The following is a 24,616-nucleotide window of genomic DNA, read 5'->3' on the forward strand; positions in this document are numbered from 1 at the left end:
TTTTTATTTTTTTATTATTTTTTTATATACTTTTTTTTATTTAAATAATATGTAATAATATAAAATATTATGGAAATAAAAAAATATATAATTACAATTTGTTGTTTATTTTGTAATTTTTTAAATACATTTTTTAATAATAATAAAGTAATAATTAAAAAATATTAAAAAAAATAACAAAATGAGCTTGGGCTCGAGTTCGAGCTAGACAAAATGGACACGAGCGTGCTCGAGCCATTTAGGCTACATCAGACATATTTTTTTTTATTATTCGATTTTTTTACAAAAAATAAAACATCGAATTAGAGTTCTAAGGATTTATATGCCTTGCAATAGAGTTTTTGCATAATGTTTCCAATTTGTACAAATTTCTCTTTTTTTTTGTATATAGAGATAAGCATATACATATTCCGAGCCTCCATTATATATTGGGGCAATTTGCTATATGTCCTCCTATAATAGATTTTATGTGTATAAATCCAACTAATAAATTCTTATTTTAATTAAATTAATTGTACTTATTGTGTCTGAAATACCCCTAACAATATAAGGAATAAAAATCTCATAATAATAGACCACTTAATACTTGATTTTTATCCCAAAATATACGTAACCAACCCCTCTCTAAAATCCCCAAATCCCAAAAACCTTGAAATTAAAACCAATCGGCAGAGATGAAAATCAACCCATCCGAAACCGATTTTTGAATTAAAAACCCTAACAAAAAAGTGCATCGCGTATTAACAAGGGCCTTCGATCGTTTGGAATCTTCAAACTTCGTTTACTGTTTGTTGTTTGTGATGTGGTAATTGTTGTTCGTTCTTCGTTTGCTATTTTGGAGCTTTTTTTTCGTTTTCGCTTTGTTTGGTGTTTGCGATTTTCACTCATCCCGCAAACAATGGTTCAAACACGTATGAATCTCGGTAAGTAACATATGTTATGGGTTTTATGCAGAAAAAAGTAAAAGTGTGGGTATGTAATTAACTTTTTTGTATTTCTCCCGTTTGTTTTTAGATGTTTTGATGATGATTTTATGACAGATGTTATGGATCTTTTTTTATCCCAGGGAATTTTTTTGTTGATATTGGAGTATCGATGTCGTCCGTTATCCGCACACTTCAAAGGTTTCGATTTAGATATTTTGTACAGTTCTTTACCATACTTTTTATATTGTTGTTTGCATTTTTATTTTTATTTTTATTTTTTTGCAGTTGCTTATTGCTAATTTGTTGTTATAGCTGTTTGTATGAAATATACATTACATTGTGCATTATTAAATCTTCATATTCACCTTTATTATTTGTTCTTGTGATGGTCTGCATTTTGTTTTTCTCGAGTTCTGATATTTATTGTTGTTCATTTGGTTTGCAATTTGTTATTCCTTTATAATTGAACCAACATGTTCTTGTTTGCAATTTGTGTTTGCAATTTGAAGTCTCTTGTTTACAATTTCTTGTATGATATTCCTTGTTTGCAATTTCTTGTTACTTGAAATTATTGTTTGCAATTGCAGTTATAGTTTGTAATTTGCTATTTTCAGGTTCATCTTTGCAATTAAAAATCTTAATGATCGTTATTTGTTTTTCCGTGCTGTTCAAACAATTACGTCAAATAAAAAAGGGGGAGAAAACATTACATGTCTCCTCAACAACTTCCCAAAAGGGAAAAACAACATCAAATCGGACTACAAACGAAGCCATGAAAAGCTACAACATTCGTCGAGTACATTGAAGAACACCACTGTCGAGTACATTGAAGAACACCTAGGGATGGCAACGGGTCGGTTCTGGGCCGGGTTTGCCTAAACCCACGACCCGACCCACGAAAAATATATAAACCCAAGACCCGCCCCAACCCGCTTTAGCTTAGACCCAGACCCGCCCCAACCCAGACCCTAACTAAACGGTTCTGACCCGCCAGACCCGCTAGACCCATTAACATATAAAAAGTTTAATATTTTTTAACTTTCATAACATTTTGCTTGTATATTTTTACTAAATAATCTCAAAACTAAAATACAATATTTAAAAAAATCTCTACAAGTGACATAACATGAAAAATAAAATTACAATTAATTATATTTAATTTCGATAATAAGTAAAATTTAAAATGCAAGACAATTAGCGGTGGTCGACAAGTGATAAATATTACTCACGAGAAATGAGATTCGAAAAAAAATAAAATAGTGAAAATAGGTAAATGAGAATAGACAAGATGAAAATTGATAGTTTGATAAATGAAACCCGAACTTATATATATATATATATATATATATATATATATATATATATATATATATATATATATATATATATATATATATATATATATATATATATATATATATACGGGTCGGTTCTGGGTCGGTTCCAATAAGACCCGTAACCCGACCCAGAACCATCCGGTTCTAGAAACTTAAACCCATTACCCAACCCAGAACCATTTAGCTGACCCAGACCCGCCCCAAACGGGTCGGTTCCGGGTCCAAGACCCACCAAACCCGTACCCATTGCCATCCCTAAGAACACCACGGCTTGCAACTACCTTTGTTGATTGAGCCTGCATAAATGAATTTGAAAGTCTTTTATTCATTAGATTTTAACAACAACTACACCGTTAAATTTTATTAGAAAATTGTAACTATTAGCTTGTATCTTGCAAAAATTTGTGTTTAATGTATTAATTGTTACTAGTAGTTTGTTTATCCTTTCTTTTGTATTTCTCGCTTTGTTTTTGCAATTTGTATATTGCAAATTGTATTTTGCATTTTGCTGTTACAACTTGGAAATATATAAAATTTAATGGATAAAAAATTGGATAATGAAAAATAATGTCGAAAAATTATGCAAATACATGTATGAGATCCTACCAAAATGTGACAAGTAGATGCACATATTAAATCGATTTTGTGACGTTAAATATGCATTTCAAATTCATTTTGCTGTTTACTTAAGCATAATTAATTAGAAAATCCAAATACAAAATATAAGCCTACTACAAATAACTAATAACAAATAAATATTGAGATAGAGAAAGAGGGGGAGAGAGATTCACGTGAGAGAGAGAGAGAGAGAAAGAGACTCACGTGTGATGTTGTTAGAAGAGGGGAGTGATATGTGGGATTTGTTCCCTCATTTTCCATAAGTGGTTATTTTCATATAAATATTAATTGAGGTCATTTATGTCTATATACTATTATTTTAATTTTATTTATATTATTTTTTTAGGTTAAGGAACTTATACCTATATTCATCTAACAATTTGGATCCCTACATATATAAGTATGGAATAAGGGGTGTGTAGCCAATTTCCCCTTATATATATTTTCAACATACAATACTTAAAATAATGTAATAAATGCATATAAATATGGGGTTGTTACCAATAAGCCATGGTGGACTACTTCTACATAACTCGGTCCTCCACTGAAATAACTTTACAAAAAAGTGCAGATAAGACTCAAATGTTGTAAAAGACTAAACTACCCATCAAATATTAATATACTGCAATTTCATCAATTTAATCTAAATTTAATCTCAATGCAACCCCAATTCTAATTAAGGTAAATAGCACTTAACCCCCTTGTGGTTTAAACATTTCGCACGTGATCCTCTTATGGTATGAAATTAGGCACATAACCTTCTTGTGGTTTTGAATTTGCACATGACCCCTTTATGGTATGAAATTAAACACATAACCTCCTTGAATTGAAAACTGGAAAAGACTAAATTACCCCTAAAGTTTAGTCAAATTGCAACCATACCAACTGTTCTTTGGTTACTCTATCAAGTTTAAATTTCTTGTTTTAATTTAAAAATAACTATTTTATAAAATGAAGAGCTTAATTTATTTTTCTGTAAAATGAGAAATATGATATATTATTGTGTTTTTTAATTTTACAACACAAAAAAGTATATAATACTAGCTATTGTACGATTGATGATTTATTCAATTTTAGAAATCAATTTGAAAATCTCATATACTACAAATCAAATATAAAAGGATTAAACTCAATATAAAATTATGAACTATCAATTTCTTTGTTTAATTATAATTCGGTAAAAAAATTCTACATATTTCAAAGCTTTAGTATTATTATTATTATAAATAATAATAATTATGATTATTTTTACTATTTTCTATATAATATATTATATTATAGTTGTTATCGAATTTTAATTTTTTAAGAAACAAAGGCTATATTCTTTAGGGGTAATTTAGTCTTTTCCAGTATTTTATTCAAGGGGGTTATGTAACTAATTTCATATCATAATGGGGCCACGTGCAAAATATCAAAACCACGAGAAGGTTATGTGCCTAATTCCATACCATAAAGAGGTCATGTGCAAAATATCAAAATCACAAGGGGGTTATGTGCCTAATTTTATACCATAAGGGGGTCATGTGCAAAATATCCAAACCACAAGGGCGTTAAATGCTCTTTACCCTTCAAATTATTCAATTTTAACCCTCACCAGATTTTGACCTCAATTTTGACCACCACCACCACCGTTGACCACGATCTAGCGTCAACGACTCAAACAATAATATTATTGTGGTTGACAGTATTATTAATTATATTACTGTGGTTGAATTTTTCTTTTTGCATGGTGCAAACATCTATGCAATTGTAGTTGACAAGAACAAAATAATATTATTGTGTAACACATTAATATTTTGTTGACCGGTCAATATAAAAAAACAAAAATCTAAAAATCATAATATTACTGTCGTTGACCGCCGGGATGGCAAAAAAATATTAAGAAAAAGAGAAAAAAAAAGGTGAAGGCCGTATATTTGTCAAAATTAAAAAAGAAAAAGTAAATTTAGTTTTGGATAATGAAATTGTAATTAATTAGAGTTTAATATTAGACATTGAGTTTAAAAAATTGTGACAATATTGTAATAAATATTAAATTTTGCCTTAGATGTGGGTTTATTGAATAAAGAGAAGAAAAAAACATAAAAACCAAAATTCCTAGAATAATAAAGGTTGGTGTCTCATAAAATCCACTATTAATAATATTTGGAGCATCCAATATGACATATTTTTCAGTCAGCATCTGTGCTGCACGGACACGGATACGTGGACACGGCGATACGCGGATACGGACACGGTGATACGGCATTTCCAAAAAACTAGGATACGGACACGCGGAGGATACGCATAAATATAAAAAATATAGGGGTATATTTATAAATAATAAAAATATAGGGGTACATTTCTAAATTGTAAAAAATATTTATAAGTCGTCATCGCATAAGAGACCCGCTTGCCCTTGTTACTCGTGTTCTTGGTTGCCGTCGCATGCTAGACTTTTGGAGTTTTTTGTGGACTCACAAAGAAAACAGAGGAAATGTGTATTAGAGAGAAAAGAAAATGTGCATTTTTTTTATTAGGGCTCTCTCTTAAAACGTAAGAGAAGTGTCCCAACTTTTTTAAAATTGTGGACACTGCCCGACACGGGTGTCCTACTTTTAGCGAAATTACGACACGGCCCGACACGAGTGTCCGAGAAGTGTCCCGTGTGTCCGAGTATCCAGGTATCGGATACGGGGACTCTTCGCCATCTAGAAGTGTCCGTGCAGCATAGGTCAGCATAGAATACTTAAAATAATGTAATAAATGAGCGTGGATGTTTACTTGTTGGCAGAAAATGTGTGGAAAAGTGACTTTAAAACACGTGAAGAAAAAAGTGCAAACTAAAGTAAATCAAAAACAGTGTTTAGAGAGAGAGAGAGAGAGAGAGAGAGAGCGAGCGCTGCGCCAAATATTCTCAACCTACATCAAAATTCATGCTTCTAGGTTTTGTTGATACCTGAATAAATTCTGAAGCAGTTTTAGATTAATGTGATCTGTGCCGAAGTGATGATGAAATTAGAGGCTCTGCCGAAAGGTTTCAGATTCCGGCCGACGGATGAAGAGCTCGTCAACCATTATTTGAGGCTTAAAATCAACGGCAACCATTCCGCCGTTGAAGTTATCCCGGAGGTTGATGTCTGTAAATGGGAGCCATGGGATCTTCCTTGTACGCTTTTGCCCCTTCCTTTCTCTTATTATTAATTTTATTTATTTATTTATTTTGTCTATGTCGTGATTATTCCATTCTCGAACATTCCCCCGCATACGAAAAGCATGTTGAGAAAATATTTCCGAGGCATATATAATTTTTAGAAATTCTGTTTGAATATAGAATTTACAATATTCTATTCTTGATACTTAAGTAATTATAATTGTAATAAATTAATTTCGTCGTATATAATTTTCAATAAAACTTAAGCAATTATAATTTTAATAATCTGAAAGCAAACAGGATACACAAAATTGTTTAGTGTGAAGTTAATCAGGAACAAGAGCGGTTTGCCTACATGTCTGCTTGTAAGAATATTGCCGGCTGATGGATGCTCAAATAACCAACGAACTAAAGATTCTTAATTCTTACTGTATCTCAGTGTAGTTGTAGTTCAGTAAGTTAGATGCATAATCCTGGAATAAGTAGCTTAGAAATGTGAAAAGAGCATCCTAAAGAATTTTAATTGGAAATGGGACTCAAAACCGAACACTGTGTTGTCACATTAAAAAAATATAATGTATTCTATGGTAAATTACAACCACCCCTGAGGTATGGTCAAATTACAAAAAAAATCCTCTTGTTTGGATCTTCTTACATCTCCACCCTTATGGTGTCAAATTCACCATAATCATCTAGATTCCGTAGAATGTGCTCTAGTTTGTACTTGTTTTGTGTAAAAATACAGTTTCTGATGCACCAAAATCTGATATATACAAGCCAAAAAGCACATCTTATGATCATATTACATGTAATCTAGAAGATTCCACTAAATTTGAAACCACAAGGGTGGACGTGTAAGAAGATTTATAGTTGAGGGGTGGTTGTAATTTCCCAAACAAGAAGGGGGTTTTCGTAATTTGTCCATACCTTAGGGGTGGTTGTAATTTACCCTTTATTCTAAAAGGGTAGAAAGCAGAGTAGATTTGTAGCAACTTTTCCTGCTGAAGAATATATGGTTGACTTGAGTGGTTGACTTTTAAGTTCATTTGTCGATTTCGGTTTTGAATATATTTAACATTTAGCTCTAGGTTCACCATGCACATCTTTTCTTATGTTCGAAGAAGCAAAACCAAGTGAAAGTAAAACAGTAAATGTTGATTTGTTATTTTTCCACTGTGCAGCAATGTCAGTGATAAAGTCGGATGATCCAGAGTGGTTCTTTTTCTGCCCGAGAGATAGAAAATATCCGAATGGGCATCGTTGTAATAGGGCCACTGAAGCTGGTTATTGGAAAGCCACTGGAAAAGATCGCACTATTAAATCTCGCAGACTATCTCCCTCTCGTCGAACAAATATCCATTTAATCGGAACAAAGAAGACTCTAGTTTTCTACAGGGGCCGTGCTCCTAAGGGTGAACGTACTAATTGGATCATGCATGAGTATCGTGCCACTGAACCAGATCTCGACGGCTTAGGCCCTGGACAGGTCAACATATAATCTCTCTCACTCTCTCTCTTGCACATGCACAAACACTCTTATACACAAACATACATTGATTGTTTTTTCTGTTTCTTGACCTCTGTTCGGTAATTTCTTTGGTTATTAGTAGTTGTCTAGAAGATACTCTTGCTTATCTTTATAACAATAATTAGTGTGGTCATTAGATATCTTGTTTCATCACAATATTTGGACGGTTAAAAATTGATCCTCTCTCGTCAGCTATTTGCTGGGCTAAATTGTTATGTTTTTCTTATTTGCTCCGAGAATTCAGATTGATATTCATAAATGTGTACACCTATCATTGTTTAATATTCTTTCATGATCATGCATTAAGCTAAAAAATCATTATCTATATGTAAGCTTTGTATGTAAATTGGTCCAACAAATGCTCGTCGGTTGATACTGCCGTGGCCAAATTTGTGAATATCTCTATTACTTCGTCTTCATCCGAATTTCTCCAAATTGCCTGAATAGTTCATCTCGTGCTACCTTTTGTAGAAGCCAAACCTTAACTCTTTTACCTTTTGTATAAATTATAGATCTAGATGTCAATTTCTGTAAGTTAAATTATACAACCTTTACAGCTTCCGTGTATCTAATCGTATGTTACCACTGCAATCAAGTATCAACTCATTTTGAAATTCATAATTTTTGTTGGTGTTAGTAAATTTGTGGAATCCACGTTGGGATTTTGTGAAGTGATAAAGTGAAATTGTGTGAATGCAATTTTCTGTTCATGAGAATATTATGCATTACGTTTATATAAATGAGATATAAGTAACAGCATTTTACATGAAAAAAGTATCTAGGTAAAACTAAAATCTAACTAGCTCTTGACGCCAAAATATTATTCTACTCATTTAACCCTTTGCTAATACTCAATTTAACTGACATGTTATTTGCTATTTCCGAATACCTCAAGGTGGTGGATGCAAAAAGCTCGGTATCTTATAATAGTTGTTAATGTTATGGTGGTCTTAGTAGATCCCTTTATAAATCTCCGTAGATCATTATATTTGTGCCGCTAATTTGGCTTCTTTGTTTTGTACAACCTAATAAAACAGCCATAGCATCATATAAAAATGATAAGTCATAGTTGTGTTCTTTTTATTGATAATTGGTTGAGGTGGACTGTTGAAGTAGTGAAATTGTGGTAGGGTAAACCAGTTTCCAAACGGATTACGAGCGACCAGTTGGAGAGTGACGAGAAGTATATAATAACCATAATATTGCTACTTATTGCACACTCTTGATTGAGACCATGTTCTTTTTGGTTTAATGGTATAAATTTTATGTTGATAGTCAGTTATTCATTACATGGTGCAGGGAGACTATGTACTTTGTCGTTTGTTTCACAAGGCAGAGATAGATAATTCAAAATTTGATGAAGCTGAACCTACTGGATCTTCTCCATCTGCTAACAAATCATCTCCCGATAATGAATCATCCGACTTATTTCAAGAATCTTCACTCGTTGAAACTTTCAAGGAAAACGAGGATGTGAAAAAGCAGCAGGCAGATGAGGCAGACTACATGCCTCCTAATAATATCCTTTTGCCTGTTCAAATATGTGAAATTAATGGACCTATGGAGGTTAGACATAAATTATTAAAATATAATTTTTTTTTTCACTGCCTCTTTATGTAAAATCTTGAATTATTAAGGAACCGAGTTCCGGATTCAATTTTATCAAATTTTTTTCAGGTGTGTGCTCCGTTAAAAGAAATTCCAATGTCGGAAGAAGCAACATGCAATAAATTTAACGATGGGGTGTTGTCTCACAATTTCAATGATGTGGGTTCTCCCTTTGCTGATGATTTCGGAAATGGATTCCATTTTCAAGACGGCACATCTGAACAGGATGTTTCACTGTCGGAGCTTTTGGAAGGCCTTCAACACCATGACAACTACTTTTCTGAAGAGTCAACTGCTCACATCAAAAGTCAAAGTCCAACTACAATCTGTAACGTGAATATTTGTAAAGATCGTGAGACGGATACAGATATGATTCAACCACAGGTAAGTAGCTCGGTTCGTGTGTACGGTTTTGCATTTTGTTAACTAGAATTCTTGTATTTGATATTTGATGCTCGTGCTGACGTTGTTTTCCTTGCAGTGTGAGATATCTCCGAATTCCTTTCAATTTGCGGTATCTAATATCAATTCCCTTCCTCCACACTATGGTGTTGGAAAAGATGATTTATCATATGCAATGAAAGATAGTAGTAGTGGTCCGACTAGTGGAACTGGAATCAAGATTCGATCGCGTCAGCCAAAAAGTCGGTCAACTTTGGTCAACTCTACAAACCAGGGAACTACTTCGAGGAGAATCCGTCTAGTGATGGAATGCAGGCCGAACTCTGCAACTTGTGAAAATTCCGATGAGGTCGACATCACAAAGCAAGAACCGCAATCACTTGTTACCATGGTGAGTTCCCATTTCATTTAATTAGACTAGTAAATTAAGTAACGATATAACTTGAAAATGACATATAATATTTGTTGAGAAACCATATAACTTCCGCAGGAAAAAAGGATATCATAATATTGTTGTCGTTGATTGTTGTTTTTAGGTGACGGAAGGTAGAATTGTGGACGAGAATAAGGAGATTGGTCAAACGAGAAGAGAAGAATCGCGGGCGGTTGAAAATGGTTGTACGAAGAAGCTATTTATGATGATGTCAGGTCATTCGAAAGTGTACTCTGTCAGCGTTTACGTAGTTATAATTCTGTCAGTAGTTTTCCTTGGGCTTTGGAGATGTCCCAATTTGCATGCTTGATGTTATAACGCCGCTAGTTGTCATCTTTACCGTTATTATTGTTTAGTAATCGAACAATGTTGTATTGTAGTTAAGTGCCTAATGTATTAGTTGTGCAGGAAGAATCTAACTTGTCATTATAGAATCCGTAGATTTTTTGAAGTAATGCAGTTTGCATATATTGAAATACTAAATGTCAGTTTCGATTTTATATATTGTCACGGTTTACAATATCATTTTTTTCAAAGTTCTCGTAAAAAATGATACTATGAATGCATGATCGATGCGAGTAAAATTAAAAGGAGCTGCAGTTCTTATTGAAAGATGAAGGCATCCACAGAACCAGTTTCGATACGAGTCGGACCGAGCCGAGTTAATGTCGACTACTCAGTGAGTAGTGACTGATACAGAGATGGGTGAATGACTAAATGCTGTGGGGACTAAACAGCACAGCTGGCGGTGTGGATAAGGCAAATGAAATGAAGCCCCACCAAACAAAACTTTGATTCAACACCATTTTTGTTTTTTTGACCTTTTCGTCACTTGTAAACAAACATTTTAGTTGTTTTCTCAAAGATAAGAACAAACCAAAAAAGTAATATAATAATGCTACAACCAAAACAAAACTAAAAAATCTCATGAGATAAACCTTGATTTTTTTTAAAGGGCAAATTCACTTTGCACCCCTGGATTATTGGGTGTGTTGAAAACACACCCCTCAATTACGAAACGTACTAAATACTTCCCTATAATTTTTGGTCAACTTACAAAAATGTAATAATATTAGTTTTATAATGTTTTCTTAAGCAATTACAATCTTACCCCCACCTTTAGTTTATAGAAAATATATGTGAATTTTAGTACTTCAAATATTTCGGTCAAAATAAAAAATACAAATTAAAGTCACCGACTCCTTCATTTTTTTTTGGATCTTGCAAACAATACTTGGATAACTATTTAAGCAATTGTTTAGCTTATTTTAATATTTATTCAATTGAGCATATTTTTTAAGGTTATAATGGCATATCATTTTTTGTAATTAAAATTCATTATGAAAACCTGTTTACGGAGTTTGAATATATTGCGGGTTTGACTTACACTGAATACGATGTTTAACATGATTTAATCTCCTAGAATAGATACTTGTTTTCATTAAAGAAATTAGGTATTCGCTTGCTAATGTGGTTTGGTTATGATTGATATATAAAACTGAACTCATGATAACAATTTAAGTCGGACATTGTAGTGAAGCTAAGAAAAAAAGAAAATTAACTAATTTCAAATGAAAAAAATGATGAAAACTTAAAATAAGAAATGAAGGCATATATAAACTTTAAACGGTTACACAATGGGGATAAAAATGTCAAAAACAAAAAGAGCGACAAAAAAGTCAATAGTTGATGTCAGTCATCATATTTAAATACAAACATGAGGGGTATTTTGTACATTTCGTAATTGAGGGGTATGTTTGTGACACACCCATAATTTAGAGGGGCAAAGTGAAGGTGGCCCTTTTTTAAATGTTTTTTTTAATAGTAGTTGGGAATTGGGATGAGACGAGGCACGTGGAAGCCCAAAATCAGCCCAAGGTTTTGACTCTCTCTCTATCCGCCGTTGGATTATTAAATACGAATTGAACAACATACATACATACATGATACATACATACGTTGCAAACGCTGTTGCATCCTGTTTTCCTTTCTATTAGTTTCTGCCCCCCTTTTTTCGTTTTATAATTATTTTACGCATTTAGAAGTGACTAGAAGCACTGCCCCCTTTTTGTTATATAATATATGAAAAAGATTCAAATTGTGGCAGTTGAATTCCCAAACATTGAAGCAAGAAAAACAACTAGTAATTAAGTAGAGAAGCATGATACTGGTGGCTATAGTGGCGGAGCTTCTGGAGGAGTACACGGTGGTGGTGGCGCGTGTGCTGGAACACATGTTGCAAGACGCGCCTTTGCCCTTTCCACGGCGGGTTCGATTCCTCATACTGCGCAATCTCCCTTTCGCTTCTCCCCCTTCCGCTCCACATGCACACCACCGCCTTCTAAATCCCGCAACGCCTCCTCTCGTTCGTGTAGCAACTTCCAATGCCTAATCTCTCTCTCTCTCTCTCTCTCTCTCTCTATGTATATGTATCTTGTATAACTTTGTTTTGCTTACTTCTTATTTTAATTTCCACAAGTTCTCTTTCTAGCTTTTTTTTTGGTTTGGTTTTCTTTAGGAATTCGGGACTAGTACTTGTTAACGAGAGTTGAGGCATTTGTAATTTGTACTGAGTGGTGCAACCGAATATCATAATTATATAGTACTTTCCATAATTTCAAGTAAATTAAAGTGCTTGGCCATCACAAATTAATTATCCCTTCAATTTTGTGTTATATATATTCTACTTTTCTTTAGTTGCTTTTTCCCAAATTCGTTATATGCACGTTCGTTCATTCTCTCTCTCTCTCTCCCTTTTTTTTTTTTTTTTTTGTTTTGTGTTTTCTAGGCATATATTGTTTAGTTATTACAAGATTGATGTTGGTGTACGTAGTGACAAAAGACAAACAATTGGTATTGGTATTGACTTTTGAGTACCACTCTAAACTAGTTGCAGCGCTGAAGCCAATCTAGGGTCAAGGGCCCATGGCCCTCCTCAAATTTTAATTTTCTATATATGTGTATATAATTTTTGTCTTTGCATTGTCCTCATGTATGAGGCAAATCCACTCTTGGGAAGTGGACTAAAGTCTTTTTTTTGATGAGAAGTGGACTAAAGTCATCCTCAGTTGTAAATCTCCATTGTATATTACGCATTTATGTTATTAAGTTCACCATATTTTTATTACTTAGCGCATCTAAAATTCAAATAAATGCAAAAAAAAGAAAAAAAAAGTTCTTCTCCCATTTTCTGGTTTTGTAAAAAAGAAAATCTGATTTTTTTTTCAGGGGCAGCATCACCAAAATTTACGTGCACCATGAAGAACATCTTAGATTCACGAGTATTGGAACAATAATTATTTTCATTATTTTTTAATATCTATTCTGTCTCTCACGATCAATCCTGGCTTCGCCACGCCACTATTGTAGCGGATAACATGTGATGACGAAATTCCAGTAATTATAGATTCGTAAATTTTGGTTACTTGGCTAAAATGGAGGTTCCAATTGTCTAATTTTGTCTCTAATTGCCGTCCATAACCTCATGAAATGGGCTTCATCATGCAAATGGAATTTTCTCGTGAATGCCAACTTATTACCGCTTTCTTGATGTTGTGGTGGGGTTTCTATAATTTATTTTCTTTCTTAGTGTATTTTTTTTGGGCTCTTTGAGAAAGTCCTATTACTTTCTTTTATTGAGAAGATACCAAAAATATTTTCCTCCATTTAAGAAAATACCTCAAACATTTCAGCCACCTTCTTTTTCCTTCCAATATTGTCCCCGCTTGTCACATTATCATTGCGTCACGCGCTCACATCATCATCGCGTCATGCACTGATCATTAGACTATTTTTTTTTTGGTTTTTTTTTACTTTTTCTTTTTTCTGAATCAGTTTTATTAATCGACTATGAAGCTTAATCGATTAAGAAAATTCTTTAATTTTTTTTAACTTTTTTAATTTTTTTTTTATTTTTTTTAAATTTTAATTTTTTTTTCTCTATCAGGTATATTAATCGCCTATGAAGCATACTCGATTAAGAATCTGACTACTAAAAACAACAAATCACAATTACAAAAAATGCAAAATCAACTACATTTACAAAAACAAAAAATATACAAACATTATAATTGATTTATACAATTGGAATCAATAATAAGAAATCAAAAAAAAAAAAAAAAAAAAATTAAAAATTGTGATCGATTAACCTTTATCGACTACTGAATATAGTCGAATAAGCCTTAATCGTCTATTGAACATAGTCGATTAACCACACGTAGTCGACTAACCACACGCAGTCGATCAAGGGTCCAGCCCGCGAATTTCTCTTTACACGCGGTCTTCCGTCCAATGCACCAAAAAACTCTAGATCTGCTCTTCATCGTCATCACGCCGCTGCTACACCACCACCCCGCTTCCATATTTTAACGGTTTTTTTTACACAAATAAAGTAAATCACAACCCGAACCACCACCTCAAAACCATCAAAACAAAGCCACCCATATCAAAAAATATGCAGCAAAATTAGATTAAAAATCCATAACGAATAAGTAGAATGAAGCAAAACTACCTTGAGTGCCTATTTTGCAGCCCCCGTCACCCTGCTTCCCCCTCCACTCGAAGCCCCTGTCGCCAACCTCCGCCTGCGCCGCGTCGGCGCCGTCTTCTACCATCGTCCCATCGCCGGACCACCACCAAACACTCAGATCATATCTTGTAGGGAGGGGAAAAGAAGAGAGAAAACGAGAAGAGAGTTGGAAGAGAAGAAAAAAGAAAGAAAAAAAACGGCGTAAAAAATAATTAGGGTTTTGAAAGAGTATATTGGCCAATTGAAGGTAGATTTGAAATTATGAAAATAGCATTTGGGTGGAATATTAACTAATGAGATTTTCTCTAACTATTTTTAAAAGGGGGTGTTTCCTTTACTACATTTCCTAGATGGGAGATTCTTGTAAATTTTCTCATTTTATTTTGGCCGCGGCTATTCGGAATGTCTTATTACTAATAAATTATTAAGGGAAATGCCATATCCAATTTCCCACTAAAATGATATATTAAAAGATTATTCTATCATTACTAAATTACTAAAAATCATAAGATTACAAAATTTTGACTACAAAATTTCTATGGTCGCGGCTATTTGCAATACTAATTCCATTAAGTGCAAGATCAAATTAAAATTTTCAATATACAAATACTTTAATACCCTTACTTGTTAAAAAAATAAAATAAAAAATTGATGCAATAACATAAACTAAAAAATAAGAAAAATTAGCCTCAAAACCACAAGACCAGTAACTGTGTGGATGTTCTTGATTATATAATCCGTTCGTGTTTGACTTAGAGAAACACATTTCTCTAATCATGACACTTTCGGCTGTGGCCATAGACTTCATGGATTATAATCGCAAGAACGCACATGATATCCATGACTGATCAAGCGACTGAATCCCCTACTACAATGAATAGACATCCCACTAGATTTCGGACTACACGAACGCTGGCCCTTGGGGCGGTCCTCGGTGGAACTCATGGAGAGGTCACGATACAGCTGGTCATCTAGTCAAGTCACGATGATGTAAGGATTAATGGTGTACAACAATATCATAGAAACCTCTACTCGGTTATTGGGAACCACTTAGAGATCTCTAGATTGAGGGAGTTCAGTGAACTCATCAACTTATGAGAACCCACTTATGTATGCCGATGTCTCAACACTGTTGACTGATGAGACACATTACACATACACTAAGTGCTAGTCTCAAATGGGAAAGGCCGATATCCTCATTAGTGGCGTAACTCATTGACTAGGAACTACGTTTAACAGTTATTATACGTAAATAAATAATCTCACGATTCTACTAGATCTATTTATAGTAATTATATAATTGTAAGGACTACATCTATTCTTGTAACACCCCACCTTTCCAAAACCCGAAAACCCTAAAACCCGAAACTAATATTTCTAACTCGAGAACCCTTAGGTAATATTATTACGTGATATTAATTATATGCATTACGTGAATTTAATTATGTGACTTACGTGAATAATTACGTGCGTTACTATGTGGTGATTTCATGGTATTTATTTTGTGAAATTCGTGAGTAGATATATATATGTGAATTATGTGATTTAATATCAATTTCGTAAGTTGAAATTCTAGGAATTTCATGAACTACGTGACTTATGTGAATTATATACATACACATACTTACATGCATACGTATATACATTTTCATACGTGCATATACATACATATATACTAATACTTGCATTCTATATTTGAGTATATTTACATGGTATATATATATATATATATATATATTTGTGTGTGTGTGTGTGTGTCCGGATTGTGTGTGTGTGTTGTTATGCAAGTTGGGTTTATTTTAAATAAATAAATTAGTGATTATATTGCATGCCTTTCCACTTGCCAAATGCTAATCATTTTGCCTAAACCCACTTGCTTAGTAAGATAAAAAAAAAACCACTCTTCCTTTTTCTTCTTCAAACACCTAACCCCCCTACTTGTCTTCCTCTCTCCCTCTCCACCGTAGCATCATCACCACCTCCATTCTTCATCTTCTTCCACCTCATTTCTTGTTTTTCAAAGAAAATGAAAAATCACTTGAAAATTTCCCTATTTAACCACAGTCATGGAGCAGCCTAGATCACCACTCATCAAAGAAATATACACCTCATTTGAAAACCCACTCAATCTCTTCCACAATCATAGTAGCTTGGTTAGATTTCGGTGCTTGAAAGCCTCTCTTCTTTCGGTTGCTTTCTTCTCTTCGATTTTAAGGTAAGAAATTTCGAGTTTCTTGCTGCAATTAGAAGATATCATATTATTTTAAAAGAGTTTTCAAGATTACCTAAAAGACTTTTAAGTATTTCGAAATTTAGGGCTTTTTGGGGAAAAAATGGAAAAGAGGCGTGTAATGTTGATTTCTTGTTCTTGCATGCCTCATCTATATTGGTAGTGGGTAGATACAAATTTTATTGGCCAAAAGCATTAAAAATTTCAGATTTGTTAGGGGTTTTCATGAAAAAGTGGATTTTGAACTTTTAGTGTGGTTGCATGTGTAAATCTTGAAACTTTGGGGTCAAAACTGCAATTTCCGAAAAATCTCTCATTTCTAAAGTTTGGATCTGTTTTCCAGTAATTATTAAATGGGAAAAAAGTTTTATTTACAAATATTTCAAAGTAATTAAGGTTATATTGGAGTTTTTGATTTTTAAAAGAAAAAGGGAATTTTCGAGTTTTTAATTTCAAGAAAATTCGAAACTTTGTGAAAATTTAAAATAATTTCAGAATCTGAAATTTGGATCAGTTAGGAGTTCTAGGATTTAATTTGGGAATTTTTGGAATTGGTTTGCTATTATTTCGAAATTAGGACAAATTGCATGTCATTTATTATGTGTTGTGCTTTTATTGTCATGCCTTTAATTGAATAAGTATGAGTGATAAGATTTGAGATTTTGCACCTTAAAATGGCTGCATGGATGTGTTTATTACTGCTGGATTTATTGGAGTGGATTATTACCTAGATGTGGTAATAAGTTCATTAAATGAAAGGTGAAAAAGGGGTGCTTGCTTTACAAGCATGGTTTACCATTAAATGGTGAGGTTTAATGTGTTGGTTGCATGTGTGTGTGCTGAATATGTGAGTGTGTGTGTGTGCTGAATGTGCGTGTGGTGTGTATGCAGTGTGTGGTTGTGTGTTTATATGTGTGAATTTGGGGAATTTTGCCCAAAGGTATAAATATGTGGTAAATTGTGATATTTGTGTGATTTTGTGTCACTTGATTGATATTTATGATGTTCAATGACTTTACGTAATTTGTAGTCATTCCATGACATGCATTTGCTTTTGACAAAATTGAAAGATTAATGGAATGTTTGGGTGATAAACGAATCGGATACGGTGGGCCGGTATCCAACTAGGGTTGAGAGGAGTGATAAGAGTGATATGAGTGATATTGGATCCATAGACGGGATCGAAACGGTTTATTATCCGAATATAGAAATTAATCTTTCACGGATCCGATAAATGAAAAAAATGATTTTTACACGGATTGCATTCATGAGCATGTTTGTGACTTATATGCTTTAGTACTTTTTGACTTGATTCTTGTTTGATGTTTGTATGACTCGGTGAAGGTGATCGGAATGTTATATATACTATATATATGTATAACCTATTTTCAACCCTTGGTAATTCCTCGAGTTTCTTACTGAGCTTAATAGCTCATATAGATATTTTCTAATTGCAGGTAGTGCTAGTGCTAACCCTCCCCCGGAATGGACCGAGTAGTGGATCGAAGTCTTGCCCGGAGTTTTTGGAAGTTCGAACGAGGGTTCTATAAGTGTGGCTAAGTACTATTTTGGTGATGTAATATAAAGTAACTTCTGTTTTCGTTTACTATCGTACTCGTTTTTAAAGTACAGGACTTTAATCGGTAACGGATCCTATTTTGAACTCTATAATATATTGATCCGTTTATGTTTATGAATAGTTCGTATATTTCATGATTTAATCGTTTATCGTCAAAATATTTCTAAACTCTGATTTTAATTTCGAACCTATGTTTTATGATAGTGTAGCACTCGATTAAACTCCTTCTCAAAAAGGTTCAAGCTTTTCAAAACAATGTTGCGAAAATTACTAGAATTCTAAATATTCAAGTATGGTTTTAAAATCGAAAGTGTTGATTTTTCGTGTTTTCAAAGTGATCCTATAAGTTGCTTCCGATAAATCAATTAATTCCGATAAACTGGTTCGATTTATCGCATATAATAGAGGGGGTGCTACAATTCTTATGCAAGAGACAAAGATATATAGTGTCAAATGAGGTATTTATCATTAATACAGAAAAGATTATTTACGAGTAGCGTGAGAAAACACAACAATTAGTTGGATCTTCGGTTACCTACTCTAATAGAGATGATTTTGAATTGGTTGATCCCAATTGCATTGAATATAACATTCAAGGCTTTAGAATCCATGTTTGCAGCTATATGCTCTGCCATACTCCAGTCTCTTTCGTATTTCTCAGTCTCAACATTCTTATCATCTTTGAAATCTGGTCTAGACCAGCCTGTTAAGACAGTGCACCATGCATCTTCATCCATTGACTTGATGAACATCTTCATCTTAGTCTTCCAATATGAATAGTTGGTTCCAGTGAGCAGTGGTGGGGGTGTAGTAGACACACCTTCCATATGAACGCTCGTTCTTCATACATAAATCAAATAATCAAATTCCCAAAATCACGCACTAAGTATGTCTAGTGTGAGGCTCTTGATGCCAATTGTTGATTTATATGCCTATATAAATCAATTATTCTAAGTTGTAACAGATTACTTGTTGAGACAGTATTATGTTGAAACTATAATTCTTGTGTTCTCACAGTAATTAACTACTAAGAACAGATGAAGGAACACAAGAATTTAATGTGGTTCAGACACAATTGTGCCATACATCGACGAGGACTGCAAACACGATTTCAATAGTTCAAATTTACAGTGTGCTTTAATAGGACTTAATACATATAATAATGACTCCCTCTCTCTTTTTTTTTTACGCTGTTCTTGAACACAACTCGAACTTCGTGTTTTCTCCACAACAGCTCCTCTCTGCGAACCTTGACCTTATTCAAGGCTAAACTCCCTTCAGAAGCACGGATGACCTCTCTTGAGATCTATACAACAACTCTGTATATGTTGGCACAGAACAATGAGGGCACAATACTGCTTTACAGACTGCCCTAGCACGACTTCAATATGACAAGAGGTTTTTCTCCAATAAAAGTGTTGAGATCTTCAATGACTTGTGAGGCTTTATATAGGCACGAATTTAGCCTCCCAAACTCTTGCTTGATCTACAACTAATCGTATAATTTGGGAAGTAGAATTTTAGTCAATTTATAACTCTATTCTAGATAAGTACAAAGATACCTAGCTAGAATAAGATACATGGAAATAAATCAAAGTCCTAACAAGAATATCACAAAAATAGGACTCTAAATAATTCCCAAATATAAACATGGAAATAAATCTTTGCCAATCTTTTTATTCAAAAAAACTTGGCGGATTTCCTCGATTTTCAATAATCGGAAATCTGGTGCCAACAGTTTGTACTCATTTTGTGCAAAAATGAAGTTTCTGATGCACCACTATCTGATATGTACAAGTCAAGAGACACGTCGTATGACCATCTTGTTTCAAAATGTGGAGCTCGAATGGGATAAATTGGGTACAAACTCGAGAATATTCCACATAATTTACAAGATTCCTCTAAATTTAACTATGTAAGGGTGGACATGTAAGAATATTCATAGTTGAGGTGTAACTGTAATTACCCAAACATGAAAGTTTTTTTTTTTTATAATTTAACCATTTCTCAGGGGTGGTCGTAATTCACCCATTATTTAAACTATTACAAAATTCAACAATTTAGTAGAAAATCGAACTAAAAAAATAAAATAAAATTACGAATCATTCAAACAGCAAATTTGGATAAAAGCGCTATGAAAGAAGATACTAGAATGGTCGGAAAGAAAAAGACGTGGGAGATGGATCGTCCATTTAAAGAAGATATCATCGGAGTCGAGTGTGTCTATAAAAAGGAGCTCATTCCCGATGGCTAACTTCCTGAGCATTAAGGAGAAGTGTTAAAATTAATGTACATTTTGGGATATTCAAAAAACAGTTAAATACTACTCTCTTCATTCTCTTTTAATTGTCGTTTTTAGCTTTGCACACGGATTAAGAATTTCATTAAACCTCTCTTGATTTTATGAAAAATATATGATTTTAAACTAAAATGATCTTATATTATAGAGAGATAAATGAATTAAAAAAGAGTATTAGAAAGAGTTAATAAGGATATAAACTGGAGATTAAGTAATTAATGCAGTATTGGAAATCTAAAGAGACAGATAATATGAAACAAAATATTATTAAAAAGAGACAGTTATTATGGAACATAAAAAGTAATTTGTAAATTGTATTTAGAAGAATCTATATGGTTAAACACAAAAGACGATTCAGAAGGGCACACTGCATATAGACCAATATACCAAATGTCTATACATCCATACCAACAAAAGTTTTACAATAAACCCCATCCCCCTTATCATTTTGCAGAAAATGCTGCTCAAAATATAATTTAGATCAATTTCATCTAGGAAACCCTAACTTAACAAATATTTTACATTGACCCCCCGGTGATAACAAATATATCACATTAAACTCTATTTTTACAATTTTTTGATTTTTTTTCTCAAATAATATATTATTTTCTGAATACTTTTCCCCGTCTGTCGCCGGCCTAAACTTTTTCCTTTTCATGCCATAAATGTTGAATTTGTTTTTTTATTTTTTGAGTTTTTTCATGCCAGTCAGCTATCGTTGACCTTTTTTTTTGAGTGTGTTTTGTTTTTTTCTACTTTTGTATCCCGCTGTTAACCTGTCAACACAGTGAGATTCTTGCGAACACAATAATTTTACTATATTACACAGTAATATTATTTTTTAAAATTTTCATTTATTTAACGGCCAACACAGTACAATTACTATCTAATATAACAATATTATTGTCTAACGCAATAATATTAACGTGTTAACACAATAATATTACAACAGAAACGAAAAAAAGATATCGAAAAAAAAAATCAACGGCGAGAAAAGTAATAAAAAAAAAAACGTTGACATGGGTGGTGGAATACAAATTCAGAAAAATAAAATAAAATAACTTTAGAGGCCGGCGGTCAATGGGTTGCGGGAAAAAAAATATTTTTTTTAAACAACGTCGGAGACCCGCGGTCAATGACGGTTGAACGGTGGTTAACGTTAGTGATGGTCAAAATTGGGGTCAAAATTGGTTATTTGGTGAAATTAGGACTAAATTATGGGTTATTTGGTGAAATTAGGACTAAATCATGAAATTAGGGTTTAGAATGGCTAGGGTTAATTTTGATATATATGAGAAAGTTTTTCTTAATAGCAAATAAGTGTTGGATGGATGAATATATCTGCAAAACAAAAATGTGATATTTCCATTTTTTATTGGGAAATTAGCTGGAGGTCCCTAAAAAATATTCTTTATAGCTATAAAGACACGCACATTTTGCCATTTTGCTAAATTCCCTGTGGGCTAGACACGGCCATGGGCCGGTTCGGGCCGGTTTCGGGCCGGTTCATACGGGTTCACGGTTCACTTTTTCCGGAACCGAAACCGGCCCGTAATATGCACAGTTCGGCGGGCCGAGTCGGCCCGCCGGTTCAATCCGGTTCCGGGCCTATCCGGGCCGGTACCGGGTCGGCCCGGAAAATTATATTTATGTATATATTTAAAAAAAAAAAATACTTAATGGATAAATAAATTAAAATAATTACTTTTAAATAGGAAAAAAACAAAAGAAAATAAATAAAAGGACTTTAACTTAATTTTATAGGAAAAAATGGGGTATGAGGGTATTTATAAAAAAAAATGGGGGGGGGGGGGGGCGGAGAATTCAAAAAATAGAAAATAACGGCCGGTTCACTGGGGCGGATCACCGGTCGTTATTTGCTATTTTTTAAATTTTTTTTTTTCAAAATCCGGATGAACTGCCGGGCCGGCCCGACGGTTCACGGTTCACCAATTCATTGAACCGGGCCCGTCCCAGGGACGATGGGCCGGTTCACCGGTCAATGGTTCGGGCCGGTTCGTCAACGGGCCGGTTCGGGCGGGTTCCGAGCCCAAAACTGACCCATGGCCGTGTCTACTGTGGGCCCCCCTTGTAATAGAATCATTTAGGTAAACTAACAGTAACAGTGACGCGGTGATTTGCATAGCTTAGTTGCACAACTTAGTTATATTAATAAGCAACAATTTCGTTAAAATACAGTGAAAAAAAACTAAAACAAGAATAGATGTTTCCCACAACATAAATACAATTTACACAGACAACTTAGTTACACAGCTTAGGTACACGGTTTAGACAATTTATTTACATAGTTTAGTTACACAACTTAATTAAATAAGCAAGAGAAAAAAAAAATTAAATTTATCACAACCAACATTACCATCACCATCACCAAACAATTCTTAACATTTTTTCAGTTTGGTTCCCATGATTATTAGATTACAACAGAGATGAATGAATGTAACCAAAATCGTAAGTATGTGCTTGTGTGTAGTTGCGTATGTGCGTATGGAGGTGTGTGATGTGTATGCGCCTCTGTGTGGCTGTGTGATAGAGCTTTTCAACGATGATAACAAAGGGAATTGAAGTAGGGATGTAGCAGATTTAAGGGAATACAATGGGGTTGGACGAGATCTAACAAAGTGTGGGGAGTCTGAAGAATACATAACTTTTAGCAAATTGCAAAATTTGATTTGTTCTGATTTGAAAGACAACTAGAATTCATGGGTGTTTAGCAAATTACCCCTTTTTAATATATTGCCTTGTCATGTATTTTTAATTTTTTGGCAATTTGCCCTATTCAGAATTCTAGAGATGGAAATATGGTAATTCTCTAGAATTATCCTTGGAGCCTACAAATAGGCGTTAAACCATTGTAAACATATAATCAAGTTGACAGTTAATTACTAACAAAAATCTTCTTATTCAATCAAGTGATTTTATTCGTTCTCTCACTAAATTGAATTATGTGTCAAGTTACGGTCAACAAACATCGGATGTAAATAACCATGAATAACATCTAACTCTCTAGTATCCCTAGGCCTCGTTTGATAGGATTAAGCACTGAATGCTGAATGCTGAATATATATCTGAATAGCTAAGAGTTGTGTCTGGATACTGAATATTAAACTATTAAGCTCGTTTGTTAGCTGATGATCTGTAATGCCTGAATAACGTGATTTTACTTTTATAACCTTGATTAAATGCTAAAATATTTTGTTAATTAAATTAGGTGCCACATATATGTATACATTTTTTTTGCATGATTAACTTAATTACTAAACTAAAAGCATTTAGTGGACATCAAACACGTATATTAAATTTCAAGTATTTAACATAATAATAATATAATTTGAAATATAAATGCTGAACAAATAAAAAAAAATAGCTACAAGTAACAAAAGAGTTTGAAGATTTGAAATTTTGAAATAATTTAGAGATTTTTGGTTGAAGAAGAAAATTTACAGTCCAAGTGGAATAAAAACAAGGGTGATTGCTTGGAATATATGAGTATTTTTTTAAAGAATATATATGTCCAAATATCATTCAGATCATGGGCTTATTCGATCAGCACCAATTTTTGAATTGAATGGTTAAGAGCCATTTGAACTCGTTCAGAAATCATCACCAAACACCCTGAATCATTAAGCTGCTTACCGAATCAGCAATTTGCCCATTAAGCGGCTCAATAAGTGCAATCAAACGGAGCCTAAATTGAATTATGTGTCAAGTTACGGTCAACAAACATCGGATGTAAATAACCATGAATAACATCTAACTCTCTAGTATCCCTAGGCCTCGTTTGGTTGGCAAAATAAGATTAACCAAGATAAGATTAAATAATTACTCAAAAAAAAAAAAAGATAAGATTAAATAATCTAATGAGACCCAATTATTTTGTTACAGCTTGAAACGTCCAAAAAAAAAACTCATTAGAAAGCAAAATAAGCCATGATTATATAATTTTGACGGGTCGACCCGACAATTTATTGAGAATA

The 24,616-nt window shown here is 33.4% G+C and overlaps 2 protein-coding genes and 1 long non-coding RNA gene across 3 annotated transcripts; all 3 read left to right on the forward strand.

Moving 5' to 3' along the window:
* Positions 1-5,600: 5,600 nt before the first annotated feature.
* LOC105978098 (protein NTM1-like 9) lies at positions 5,601-10,468 on the forward strand. The gene is made up of 6 exons (XM_013003516.2): positions 5,601-6,029; positions 7,196-7,500; positions 8,842-9,108; positions 9,220-9,534; positions 9,632-9,943; positions 10,089-10,468. The coding sequence occupies exons 1-6, from the start codon at positions 5,870-5,872 to the stop codon at positions 10,293-10,295; spliced, it is 1,566 nt and encodes a 521-aa protein (XP_012858970.2). The 5' UTR covers positions 5,601-5,869; the 3' UTR covers positions 10,296-10,468.
* Positions 10,469-11,945: 1,477 nt separating this feature from the next.
* Positions 11,946-12,634, forward strand: LOC105978069 (uncharacterized). Its single transcript, XM_013003480.2, has one exon. The coding sequence runs from the start codon at positions 12,147-12,149 to the stop codon at positions 12,375-12,377; it is 231 nt and encodes a 76-aa protein (XP_012858934.1). The 5' UTR covers positions 11,946-12,146; the 3' UTR covers positions 12,378-12,634.
* A 3,721-nt stretch (positions 12,635-16,355) lies between these two features.
* Positions 16,356-18,436, forward strand: LOC105970661 (uncharacterized). The gene is made up of 2 exons (XR_016031757.1): positions 16,356-16,728; positions 18,201-18,436. It is a non-coding gene; the product is annotated as an uncharacterized LOC105970661 (long non-coding RNA).
* Positions 18,437-24,616: the final 6,180 nt, after the last annotated feature.

The sequence above is a fragment of the Erythranthe guttata genome, chromosome 1, assembly GCF_056151865.1.
Source record: "Erythranthe guttata isolate IM_541 chromosome 1, IM_541, whole genome shotgun sequence".
Lineage (NCBI taxonomy): Eukaryota > Viridiplantae > Streptophyta > Magnoliopsida > Lamiales > Phrymaceae > Erythranthe > Erythranthe guttata.

Coding starts and splice junctions, on each gene's coding strand:
- LOC105978098 (XM_013003516.2), top strand. CDS start 5,870: ATGATGAAATTAGAGGCTCTGCCGAAAGGTTTCAGATTCCGGCCGACG. Junction 7,501..8,841: donor ACGGCTTAGGCCCTGGACAG/GTCAACATATAA, acceptor TACATGGTGCAG/GGAGACTATGTACTTTGTCG. Junction 9,944..10,088: donor CGCAATCACTTGTTACCATG/GTGAGTTCCCAT, acceptor TGTTGTTTTTAG/GTGACGGAAGGTAGAATTGT.
- LOC105978069 (XM_013003480.2), top strand. CDS start 12,147: ATGATACTGGTGGCTATAGTGGCGGAGCTTCTGGAGGAGTACACGGTG.